Source organism: Oryctolagus cuniculus, chromosome 4, assembly GCF_964237555.1.
Source record: "Oryctolagus cuniculus chromosome 4, mOryCun1.1, whole genome shotgun sequence".
NCBI classification, from domain to species: domain Eukaryota; kingdom Metazoa; phylum Chordata; class Mammalia; order Lagomorpha; family Leporidae; genus Oryctolagus; species Oryctolagus cuniculus.
The window spans coordinates 124,772,640-124,784,756 of record NC_091435.1 but is presented as its reverse complement, the minus strand read 5'-3'; the positions used below and the strand labels follow the sequence as shown (position 1 = coordinate 124,784,756).

The 12,117-nt window shown below is 47.2% G+C and overlaps 1 protein-coding gene across 2 annotated transcripts in view; it reads left to right on the top strand.

The window, feature by feature from the left end:
- The window catches only part of KCNAB1 (potassium voltage-gated channel subfamily A regulatory beta subunit 1), a 454,438-nt gene that overhangs the window by 28,951 nt on the left and 413,370 nt on the right, over window positions 1-12,117 (top strand). The window contains exon 1 of one of the 2 annotated variants that reach the window (XM_008266198.4): window positions 6,993-7,468. Within the exon in view, the coding sequence (XP_008264420.1) occupies window positions 7,227-7,468 (242 nt within the window). The 5' untranslated portion in view covers window positions 6,993-7,226. 2 annotated transcript variants of the gene reach the window in all.

Sequence of the window (12,117 nt, the reverse complement as noted above, 5' to 3'; positions counted from 1 at the left end):
TGGTCTCCCATGCGGGTGCATGGGCCAAGCACTTGGGCCATCCTCCACTGCCTTCCCAGGCCACAGCAGAGAGCTGGTCTGGAAGAAGAGCAACTGGGACTAGAACCCAGTGCCCATATGGGATGCCGGTGCCGCAGGTGGAAGATTAACCATGTGAGCCACTGCACCGGCCCCTCAAGATAATATTTCTAAACACAGAAAATAGTCACTCTTAGTCTTCATTCATCTGACAATTGTCAGAGAATCAACATTTTCACCCATGTGATTTTTTTTCCCAATGGAAACTGAAACTTTTAAAATTTAAGGGTCAGGCTGTGTTTTAATTTTTAACCCAAAAGAAACAACTTGACAACTCTAGTTCATTCTAATAAATGTCAACCAAGATGCTCTGCTAACATGTCTGAGGTGTCGCCTACCTTATAAACCAGAGGTTCCCTTTTGCTGTCTTTAAGTTTTGGCTTCTGGATTCCAGGACTTTCATCCCTACGATTTATTCTGCAACCCCCACTTTCAGTAAACTTTTCCTGCTGCTGTCAGTGTGCCTGCCTCTAACAGCTCTTTCTATCTGATTTGCTACCTTTACGCTGGTGGGGAATGGGAAATAAGAAAGCCAGTCTTGCTTGAATTATGACCAAGAGAGTGAATTGTTTATGAATGGAGGCACTCTCCCAGGAGGTTTGAAACATGAGCTTTGTGCTAGTTTATTTGCGTATTTGTTGATTCTTGGTTATTGTCTATCTTGCAAGGTTGTCAAAAAGGTGAAATCTAAAAAATTCAGTTGTTACTTTTGTTGAACTAGCATTTGAATCTGATGGGAAAATGCCAAATACTGAAATTGCTTCAAGTTAATGTTTATCTTAGGCTAATCCTAAGAGATTTTAGAAAAGCAAACCATGTAGAACACAATTTTTCAAAATGTTGATGGGATATGGGCATTCCAGATTCTATAAATCTTCCAGCCAGAGAGAACATTCTATTACAAATAGAGTTAACAAAGTGAGCTATCCATTTGTCTTCCATAGCAGAAATACGCTGAGGGCTTCTCAGTGGATAACATTTTCAACAGCATTACCATACAACTTTGGTTAATGATGAAATATTTATGATTATTACACAGTGAAATGACATTTCAAGAGGCAGCATGATATTTTAAGGATTTAAAATACGTGAACTGGGGCAGGCGTTGTAGTGCGGTAGGGTAAGCCATCACTTGGGACACCCATATCCTATTCTGGAGTGCTGATCTGAGTCCTGGCTGCTCTGCTTCTGACCCAGCTTCCCGCTGATGCATCCTGGGAGGCAGTGGCTGAGGGTGCAGTAATTGGGTCCTTGCCAGGCACACGGAGACCTCAGTGAAGCTGCAGGCTCCTGGCTCTGGCCGGGTGCAGCCCTGGCTGTTGCTGGTGTTTCGGGAGTGAACCAGTGGCCGGAACATCTCTTCTCTCCCTCTCGATTTCTCTCTTTCTGTTGCTCTGCCCTTCAGGTAAGTGAGAACAAATAAATATACATTAAAAAGAGAAGTAAAACACATGAACTGACGTAGCATATTCGACTCTATGCTTTCCTCTTTGTTGTCAGAGGAAGAAACAAAATGTTCAAGACATTCCAGGAGTGCACAGTTGGGCAAGGATTTAATCTCCTACCCACCTGACCTCCAAGCCTGTCCTCTTGGAAACTTGAATTGTATTCTGTTCCTCACAACACCTGACTGCTTAATATCAACAATTCACATGAATGTTTCCTTATCTATAAAACAAGAGGATTCGATCAGCTGACCTCTCAGATTTCTTCCAGCTCCAGTTAGACGGCTAGAGTTCCCAGGTTCATCTTAGATGATGAGAAGATGAGGGAGAGGCAGGTTGGCTCGAATGGAAGGACCCAGTGAGCACTCTCAGCAGTGCAGTGCATCACAGAACTGGTGTCAATTGTCAGACCTCACTTTTGTGGTTGAGAGTTGCTTTTCATGGTACCTCTCTGCATCTGAGCCTCCCAGCCTTGTCTCTGACAAGTTCTAGACTCCATAAGAATAAGATGTGAAAGAAGACAGATGGGCCCCAGGGCAGAGCATGCGAGCTGGTGGCCGTGGCAATGTGGAGTTCTTTACAGCTTGCAGGTCTGCAGTGGAAATGGGGGCTTCGGAACAGTGCAGGCCTTTATTGCAGATGAAGAACAAATTGACCTTATTTAGATCATCCCTCTTGTTTTCTCAAAAGAGAAAGTCATCCAGTTTTATGGTCATGGCGGCGTCTGCAGCATTTCAATTTTCTGAAAATCGGTGCTTGCTTTGTTGAAGCTGTTCAGGGCTGCCCCTGGAGCAGTGCGTGCTGCACGAGGGCCGAGCCACATGGACGAAAACTCGGACTCTGACGCCACCGCAGGTCTTATTTCCTGAGCTATTCGTTCTGCATCAGCCACAGCAAATACAGGATTTCCCTTAATCTTCACGACACTGAGGAATAGGCTGGGATTCAGAAAGTGCCCATAGTCATTCCACTAGTGTGCGGTAGGGCAGAACTGCACCCAAGTCATCCTGACCTCTTAGTCCACGCTCTTCCTATCACATTCCACTCCCTCTCCCTGGCAGTGCTAAGCTGACTGGGACAGAATGGGAATGAGTTCTTGGCATCCTGGAAGCATTACTTCAGTGTTGACTCAACAGTGTGTGAGCACAGCACTATCTGATCCCAAACCTTCTACCACTCAGCCTTGCCTGACAGAGCCCAGAGCCCACACAATGGGGTCAAGGTCATGTCTCCTCCCTCTCCATCCTTCCCATCTGTCACTTCTCCAGGGCACTTCACTCCAGCAGCCACATTTTGCGATCTCTTTCTCCATGTGGTACACTACTGCAGATCAGGATCCCATTGGTCATTTCTCTGGCATTAGCTTTAGACTAAAGGTTATATATTTGGCCATCTTTTGGGAGCTTTCACCAAGTGACCAAGAAGGTCATACTGAAAGTAACAAAGAGAATTTTACTTTACATGCCAGGGCTCTGTTCAAAGATATTTTCTGGTTGAGGATATAAGTTACTATGGGAGAAAGGCAGAATGGCAGTTAAATCCCAGCCTCCCAGCCTTGTCTCTGACAAGTTCCAGACTCCATAAGAATAAGGTGTGGAAGTTGCTTCCATCATAGCTCACAAGGCACTGCTTTGTAATCCTTACTGGTCTTTCTCTTCCCCTCTACTGAGAGCTGCTCAAGGTCAAAGTGATACTTTATCTGTTGTTCATTGTTGACACAACACTCATATATTTAGCTGTGGTCTCACATACAGCTAGACCCCAAGGTAGCTCTGGCAAAAGTGAAGACTAGATGGCAGTGAGAAGTCATGCCTTTGGATGGCTCCCCAGAGGGTGGAGGCAGATGTCTCACGGCCTCACTGCAGAGCACGAGAGGGCCGGCATGGGAGCAAGAGCAAGAAGATGAAGTTTACATAAGCAATCACAATAAGGAAAGATGGTCTGAACTGTGTAGTCCCTTCTCCAGTTCTACAGGCAGGTCCAGTACTGTTCCACTCTAGCCATGGGAACATAGGCCCATCCTCCTAGTCCTGCCAACTCCTGCTTTAGCTTTCTATTCAAAGCCAAGACCATTTTGAGATGACTGTGAAATATTCATAAACCCAGGATACAATGTTCAACAGGCCACACCTTTATCCAAGAAACATTAAAATCCAGGCTAGGGGCCTGTGCTGTGGCATAGCACATTAAACTACTACCTGCCGTGCTGGCATCTCATATGGGTGCTGTTTCATGGCCCAGCTGCTCCGCTTCTGATCCTGCTCCCTGCTTATATGCCTGGGAAGCAGAGGAAGATAGCCCAAGTGCTTGAGCCCCTGCAACCACATGAGAGACCCAGATGGAGCTCCTGGCTCTTGGCTTCCGTCTGGCCCAGCTCCAGCCATTGCAGCCATCTGGGGAGTGAACCCGTAGAGAAGATCTCTCCCTCTCTCTTTAACACTGCCTTTCAAACAAACAAACAAAATAAATGAATCTTTAAAAAAATAAATTAGGCTAAAATGTGTGTAGCATATTCCAGAAATAATAGCAATCTCAATGGCCTAGTATCTTAGAGAGCTGGCTAATAATTCAAGGAATCTGAATCTCACCAGTTAACATAAGAAGGGCCCTTACTTCTATAGAAGGTCTAGCCCAAGTAGTTTACAAGACTCACAGAACAGCAGAGTTACAGGAGTCTTAGACATTACTGAAATCTAAGCCACTAGAGAAACTAAGGAGACAGGGAGGTCAGGACCTACGCCAGGTCACACAGACACTTATGAATGCTGGGCAGGTGGCTGTGAGAGCTTCTACTTGTGACTTCTCAATTCTAGGGCCTCTTACGTCTCATCAGTAGAGCATGGCCCTGAGTATCTCTCTCATCACTGTTGCCGATACTCTGCTGACCCTGTACAGCTAATTCTCCAAGATTCTGAAAAGACTATGGTAATTATCATTCCTGAGACAAAGAAAGGCAGCAAGACCTCTTAACAGTCTTAACACACACAGTTTAAAACTGATTTTAATCGGTATTGATAATCAAAGTGACCAACAGTTCCCTTACCAAATGTAATTCCTACTCCCCACCTTCCAACTAGGACCTTTTATGACATTGACCAGCTTTTAGAGCTTGATGGAAAAGAAACTTCATTTTCAGGCCAATGTTGGCTTTCTCCTACTCTCCGCTCTCCTGGACCTGGTTCCATAAGCAGGGGGCAGAGGAAGAGAGGGGCGCCTGGGGGGGGGGAGCTCACGTCTCAGTTTCCTGGTCTGCTTTCTCAGGACACCTCTGCTTCTTCCCACTGGCTCAACCTCCAGATGCTCGGAGCCTGAGGAATCACTCTCCGGTGCTCACAGGGATTGAACTAGCTGGCCTCTTGAGAGATGGAATCCTGGGAACTTCCTTCAGGGATCAGAGTTCCTCCTTAACTTCACCCTACTCATGCTTCCTTTTCTAGACTTTCTGGTCTTTTCTTTCTTTCTTTTTTAAAAAAAATTTTAAGAGATTTTATTTATTTATTTGAGAGGTAGAGTTATAGACACTGAGAGGGAGAGTCAGAGAGAGAGGTCTTCCATCCGCTGGTTCACTCCCCAAATGGCCACAACAGCCGGAGCTGCGCCGATCTGAAGCCAGGAGCCAGGAGCTTCTTCCAGGTCTCCCACATGGGTTCAGGGGCCTGAGCACTTGGGCCATCCTCCACTGCATTCCCAGGCCGCAGCAGAGAGCTGGATCAGAAGAGGAACAGCCGGGAATTGAACCGGTGCCCATATGGGATGCCAGCACTGCAGGTGGAGGATTAACCTACTGTGCCACAGTGCCAGCCCCAAGATTTTCTTTTAAAAAAGATTTATTTATCTATTTGGAAGGCAGAGTTACAGAGTGGCCTTTTCTTTACAAGTTCTTATTTCTTCCTTGAGGCTCAAGGTTTTGGCTGCTGGAGCAAGAATGGAAACAGATGTGGGGAAAAACCTTGGGAGTTTAAAATGAAAACAAGCACAGACATGCATTGGTCTAGGGAGTAAGACTTCACGTCCCACATCAGCGTGTCCAGCTTCATACCTGGCTCCTGCTTCTGGCTCCAACTTCCTGCTAATGCAGAAGACCCAGGGAAGCAATGGTGATGACTCAAGTGATTGGGTTCCTGCCATCCATACGGGAGCTCTGGATTAAGGAAGAACTCCTATCTGCTGGCTCTCTCCCCAAATGCCTGCCATGCCTGGGACTGGGCCAGATCAAAGCCAGGAGCCCAGAGCTCCATCTCAGTCTCCAACAGAGATGGCAGGGAGCCATCATGTACTGCCTCCCAGCGTGCATATTAGTGGGAGCTAGATCTGAAGGGGCATAGTCAGAACTCGAACCAGGCACCCTGATAGGGAATGTGGGCATTCCAAGTAGCAACTTATCCACCCCAGGCTCATTTTTGTTTTGAGGCCAGCATCCCATACGGATGCTGCTTGGAGTCCTGGCTGCTCTACTTACTATCCAGCTCCCTGCTACTGACCTGGTAATGGCAGCAAAAGATGATCCCAGACCTTGTGCCCCTGCAGGCATGTGGGAGAGCCAGATGAATCTCCTGGCTTCAGCCTGGCCCAGCCCTGGCCATGGCAGCCATTTGAGGAGTGAACCAGCGAATGGAAGATCTCTCTCTGTCTCTCCTCTCTCTCTGAACTCGTCATTTCAAATAAAATTAATAGCCTGGTGCCGCGGCTCAATAGGCTAATCCTCCGCCTGCGGCGCCAGCACACCAGGTTCTAGTCCCGGTCGGGGCACTGGATTCTGTCCCGGTCGCTCCTCTTTCTGTCCAGCTCTCTGCTGTGGCCCGGGAGTGCAGTGGAGGATGGCCCAAGTCCTTGGGCCCTGCACCCCATGGGAGACCAGGAGAAGCACGTGGCTCCTGCCTTTGGATCAGCGTGGTGCGCTGGCTGCAGTGCCCCAGCCGAAGCAGCCATTGTGGGGTGAACCAACGGAAAAAAGAAGACCTTTCTCTCTGTCTCTCTCTCTCTCTCTCACTGTCTACTCTGCCTGTCAAAAATAAATAAATAAATAAATAAATAAATAAATAAAATTAATAAATAGACTATGCTTCTCCATGGACTCTCCTTGTACTTTCAAAAACAGCTGGCTGTATTTGTGTGGTCCCTTTGCTGTTTGTTTACAATAACTTCCTTATTGATAATTTTTTTTTCATTTGACAGCAACATCTGAAGAACAAAAAGGTTGATGGTCCTTTCACCCTAGAGAATCATCCCACTAGTATAACGATCGTTTGGTTGTGAAGTACTTGATAACTGAGAGAAGTCTCATCACACACTCAGGAATCATTCCCGAGGCATTACAGTCCTTAGGGAAACAGAAGATTTGGCCCATATCCTACCAAAATATTTCCTTTTAGCTAAATAGAAAGACATGGGAAAGAGTGCCCACATTTTTTCCCCAGGGCCAATACGTGGTTTCTTACTTATGACTTTGAGAACTTTCAAAAAAGGGATGAGAAAAGTGATTGGCCGCCTTTGGGCTGCTTTTTGCCCAGGCACGGGCAGATCCACATCACTGGCAGCTCTGCAAGGGACTTCTATGCCTCTTCATGCACAAAAGAAAACCATGGGAGAGAGCTAAAGAAACCAAACTGATCCCTTTTAAGGCCACGGCAAAGCCTGATAACCCAAGTCAATCACAGCCAGTCTTAAAGCTAAGTGCCGTGAAGCTTCCTTGGGTGGCGAAACATGCATCTGTATAAACCTGCCTGTGCAGACATCCCTAGCCCCAAGCTGGGTCTGCCGAAGTCCAGTGAATCAGCTCTGAAATGCAGACGGCATCTAATGGTCACCAAGACTCAGCCCCAGGCAGCCTGCTGGCCCGTGAGGCCCAGCGGACCCACAGAGCGGAAACACCTGGAGAGGTTTTTGTGTGTTCACGGAGTTTCCCTGCAGGAAACCACCAAGGCCGAGACCGGCATGGCATACAGGTACTGTTGGCTGCAATGCTAACCTAGCAGGGCTCTACACTGAAGTCATAGGCACTTGTTTGTTTTTGTTTTTGTTTTTTGCTTAAAGAGATATGGATTGAACGAGCAAAATAAAAGGCAGTCAGGCAAAGAAAAGTCAATGAGTTGAGCCCTTTTCTTGCGTTGCCGTGTCATTCTGAGCTTTCCATTCTCTTCCTCTCTGCTCAGAGGTGGTTGTGCCCACCCGGGGAGGGTCCTAACCAAATTCTGCCTGTAGAAATGTCATTGGCTCTGGTTAGGTAAGTGGCTCAGCAGGTGCAAGTGAAGAATTGCTGAGTTCAGATCAGATTTTTTTTTTTTAAAGTTGTGAGTGCTTCCAGAGTGTTCTTTTCCTCTAAGCCTGAATCATGTGCTAGTGGCTAATGAAGTAGATCAAGTTCTTCTTGAAATGACAGCACTTTTTATCAGTGTCTCCCAGAATAAATGACTGCTGAGCACTAACCTTCCGATATGGTTATTTATTTTGTGAAAGACTAACGAAAGGCAGAACTTTTTTTCCCAGTATAGGGTTGTGTATGTGAGCTTTGTAAGTTGCTCTGAGATGGAAAGTATCAGTCTTTCGCAGAGCAATTAGTGTTCCAGAATTCTCTAGGATGTGCCTGTGCTTAGCTAAATCCCCCAGCAGCCTCTACACAAAGGATTTCTTGACCAGTGTCTGGAGTTTGAAGCTTCTTGGAGGCTGAATAAACAGCTGCTCAGAAGGACAAGGGTACTGAAAACCAGGAGAACAACAGAGCGCTTGTGAAGAGTAGCTGTCCTAGCTCCAGTCCAGACTTCCACGTGGTAGACAAGCAATCCCCAGTGGTTTCGCTTTTCCATAATCTAAAGGTCTATTTCAGGGTAGTAGCTACTGCTCTAATTTATCAGCTATTTTTGTTAATTTACAATGCCATGGTACCTCCCTGGAGAGCCAAGTATTCTTCACAGGCTCCCTATGTCATGAAAGGCTTGCATAGAAGACGGATGGAGTCCTCTAGACTTAGAGGGAACATGGGGCAGGCTCGCCCATCACGCATCGGAAGTGGAGCCCAAGAAGGTCTCACCCATGGCTTCACTCAGTGGCTGGAGGAGGAGCTGCCGGCTCTCACCCACCTTCTTTGCTGATCCGTCCCCACTCTTTTGGCCTCTGCACTCTCCTCACTTCCCTCTCTCTCCTCTCTGCTTTCCTTGGCCCTCAGGGGTGGGAGTGATGGTGTCCTGTGAATATAGGTCAGGTGAAGGGGAAGATGGACTGCTCATTTGTGAAAAGATAATATTTTTTATTTTTATTTATTTATTTGACAGAGTTAGACAGTGAGAGAGAGACAGAGAGAAAGGTCTTCCTTCCATTGGTTCACTCCCCAAATGGCCGCTAAGGCCGGCGTGCTGTGCCAATCCGAAGCCAGGAGCCAGGTGGTTCCTCCTGGTCTCCCATGCGGGTGCAGGGCCCAAGCACTTGGGCCATCCTCCACTGCCTTCCCGGGCCACAGCAGAGAGCTGGACTGGAAGAAGAGCAATCGGGACAGAATCCGGCGCCCATATGGGATGCCGATGCCACAATCGGAGGATTAACCAAGTAAGCCACGCCGCCAGCCCCAAAAAGATAATATTTCTAAAAATTAATTTATTTTTAAGTTACTGAGAGTCATAGAAAGAGACTGAGAGAGACAGAGAGAGACCCATTGCTGGCTCACTCCCCGAATGCCTGCCATGGACAGGCCAAAGCCAGGACCTGCAAACTCAAGGCAGTTCTTGCACACTGGTGGCAAGAACTCAACAACTTGGGCCACCACTGCTGCCCCCAACCCCCGGGGCACGCATTAGCAGGAAGTTGGAGTCTGTCTCCCTGTGCTTGTCCCAGGGTGGACACGTCACCATGAACTTGCACAGACCTTCAGATGGCATCCCTCTCTCCCTCAGGAGTCCTAGTTCAAATATCACCTCCACTCTTAGGCTGTGTGCAACGTTCAGCTCAAGATACGGGCTAGCACGGGGCTTCTCAACAGATGAGGAAGTGGAGGAACATTTTCTTCAAACACAGGGAAGCAACTGCAGGTGGCGGCCTGGAGCCCACATGCTGGAGGGGAGCAGTCATCCCCGCAGTTTAATACTATAGATCTGGTGCTGCTTTTCACAGTGCCCTGGGGAGCAAGGCTCTGCCTCTTTGGGGATGCTGGCTTCTGCTCAGTGAGGTGTGTGTGCTGGTGGATCCCACGCGAGGAAGAAATGGACTCTGGAGAATTTTCAAAATCAGGCTTTGAGGAGAGGACAGTGCAGTGACCGCTGGCTTCTAGAAACAGCTGAGGCTTTGAATTATATTGAATTCACTGTGCTCTGACACAGCTTCCTGGTGTTCCTCCATTACCCCCTCCCCAAATTTGTATCGTATTTTGCTCATTATTTCCTCCAGACACTTTTTCATTACCCTTATTGGAAACATTGTCCTTTAAGCATTTGAGAAGGGTTTTTAGGGACAAACTAGGGTTCTCCTGGGTTTCTCCCCAGCTTAGTTTTTGACCTTGGTTGTGTCTAAACTTGGAGGGACCAGGAGAGAAGGTAACTTTCTCTCTTTTCTTCTCCATCGTCTTTCTGATTTTTCCTTCCTAGGAAGAAGGGGGTGGAATGGGAGCCGTGCCTGTATTAAAAGCCCTCTGCTCAGTCTTGCCTCTTCCATTTTCTTTATTTTTGAAAGGGGTTATTTTGTGTGTAGTGGAAAGGGACGGGGCAGGCCAGGGTTCAAATCTCAGCTCTGTGGCTTTTGGAGCTGTGTGACACTGGGGCAGCGGTGACAAATAAGTGTTGAACGCAGAGAAACGCTGGCTGAATGCAGGCTCTCTTTCCACTTACGGGGTAGCATCTGTTGATCAGGCTAAGGAGAGGATGAGGGCCCCTTAGCTAAACATACATATGGCAAGGGGATATTCTCAGAAGCAAAGGAAGAATAAAACAATTCCCTGTAACTAACAGCCAGTGTAGGGTTCTACGCTGAGCTTCAGAATTCTGAGAGGTCTGGAGGAGCCAGGGAAGCGTTTTCTCTTCCTAATTTGGTCAAATGCCATTGCAGCCTTCAGCCCAACACCAGCTGCCTGGGTCCCTTGATCATCTGTGAGGCAGCATTATGTTGTGTTTCCATGGAGACTCAGTTTTATTTCTAACTGAGATTGACCAGGAAAGGAAAGAACTCAGGAAATATATGAACACGTATATCAGTTGACGCTGGAAGAAATTGCTCAAATGTGGTGTAAAAGGTGCCAAGTTGCTGTGTAGATCTTTCTGTTGGCTTAGAATTTGCAGCAAAAATAGGATCTTCTAAATTCATTTGATTAGTGACACCCTCTTGGGTGTCTCAGTCATTTCTAAGAGGCTGGAAGTCAATTGTCTCTATTACACAGCACTGAATTCTAGGCCAGACGGTACCACCGGCCCGAGTCCTGGGTAGAATACACTGAAAGGTAGTTCTATGGACAAAGTGAGAAACATTTCTAAACTGAGTTGCGATGCAGCGAACACTTTACAATGCTGGCATTGGCAGGGGAACTCAACAGTCGTGAGAAGGGTGTTCTCATCCAGAGGCCAGCAAACCTTGCCTGTGAAAGGCCGGCTGGTACATAGTTTAGGCCCACATTCACCTGTGTCACGGCTACAGACGTCGCCTTTGCAGGGTGCAGTTAGACATTGGTGAGACGCAAGCCAGTGAATGGATAAAACATTATGGACCCTGAAGTTTGCGTTTCACATAATTTTACTGTATCATAAATCTTCCTTTTTTCTTCTCCCAAACTGACCGAAAAAAAACACCCCTGGCTCGTGGGCCATACCCAGAGTTTCCAGTCTGGATTTGGCTGACTCCCCCTGATCCAGAAAACAAAGCTTTCAATGGCTCAGTTACTTGTTTCTGTTTATGTATCTTTACCGCTTATTACCCGCTGTGGTTAAGGAGCCCCAATGATTGTCATTCTGAAAAATAAACTAAAAGATGAAGAAAAAATGAGGCCGAGGCAGACAGAGAGAACAGGAAGGAAAGACAGAGCACACCACGGGCGGGCAGAGGGGCTGCCCGGGTGGATTGCTCTCGGCTCTGTGTTCTGCAGCAGCAGCAGACTCAGAAGAGGAAGCAGAGCCCTTGCAGCATCACAGGTCCTGCGGGCAAACATGGGCGCAGTTGCTAAGGAAGGGCAACATCTTCCCAACACGCAGGCCAGAGAGAAGTTTCCTTGGGCTCATTCTCAGCAACATCCTTCTAGCAAGCACAGCAGTGAGGCTCCTGGGGCCCTTTCCTGCAGAGCCCCTAACGCTACTAGGGGGCATCACTCACCTGACAGCACCACTAATCATTGTGAAGTCAGCAAAGGCAAAGTGGCTGGGCAGGAGAAGAAATGACCTTGGTTAACAGAAATGACATCTGTCCACTGGGATTATTTAGGTTTCAAAAATTTCCCAATAATGACTTATTCATTCTTTCCCTAGTACCTCTGTCTCTCCCATTTCTCTCTCTCTCTCTCTCTCTCTCTCTTTCTCTCTCTCTCTCCTCCAATGATAGAATTTGTCCAGGTTCATGGAATTAAATAATTGTTGCTTTTTTTTTAAAGTGCATGATTTGCCCAGCAAAGCTAAAATCTTCTATACCCTTG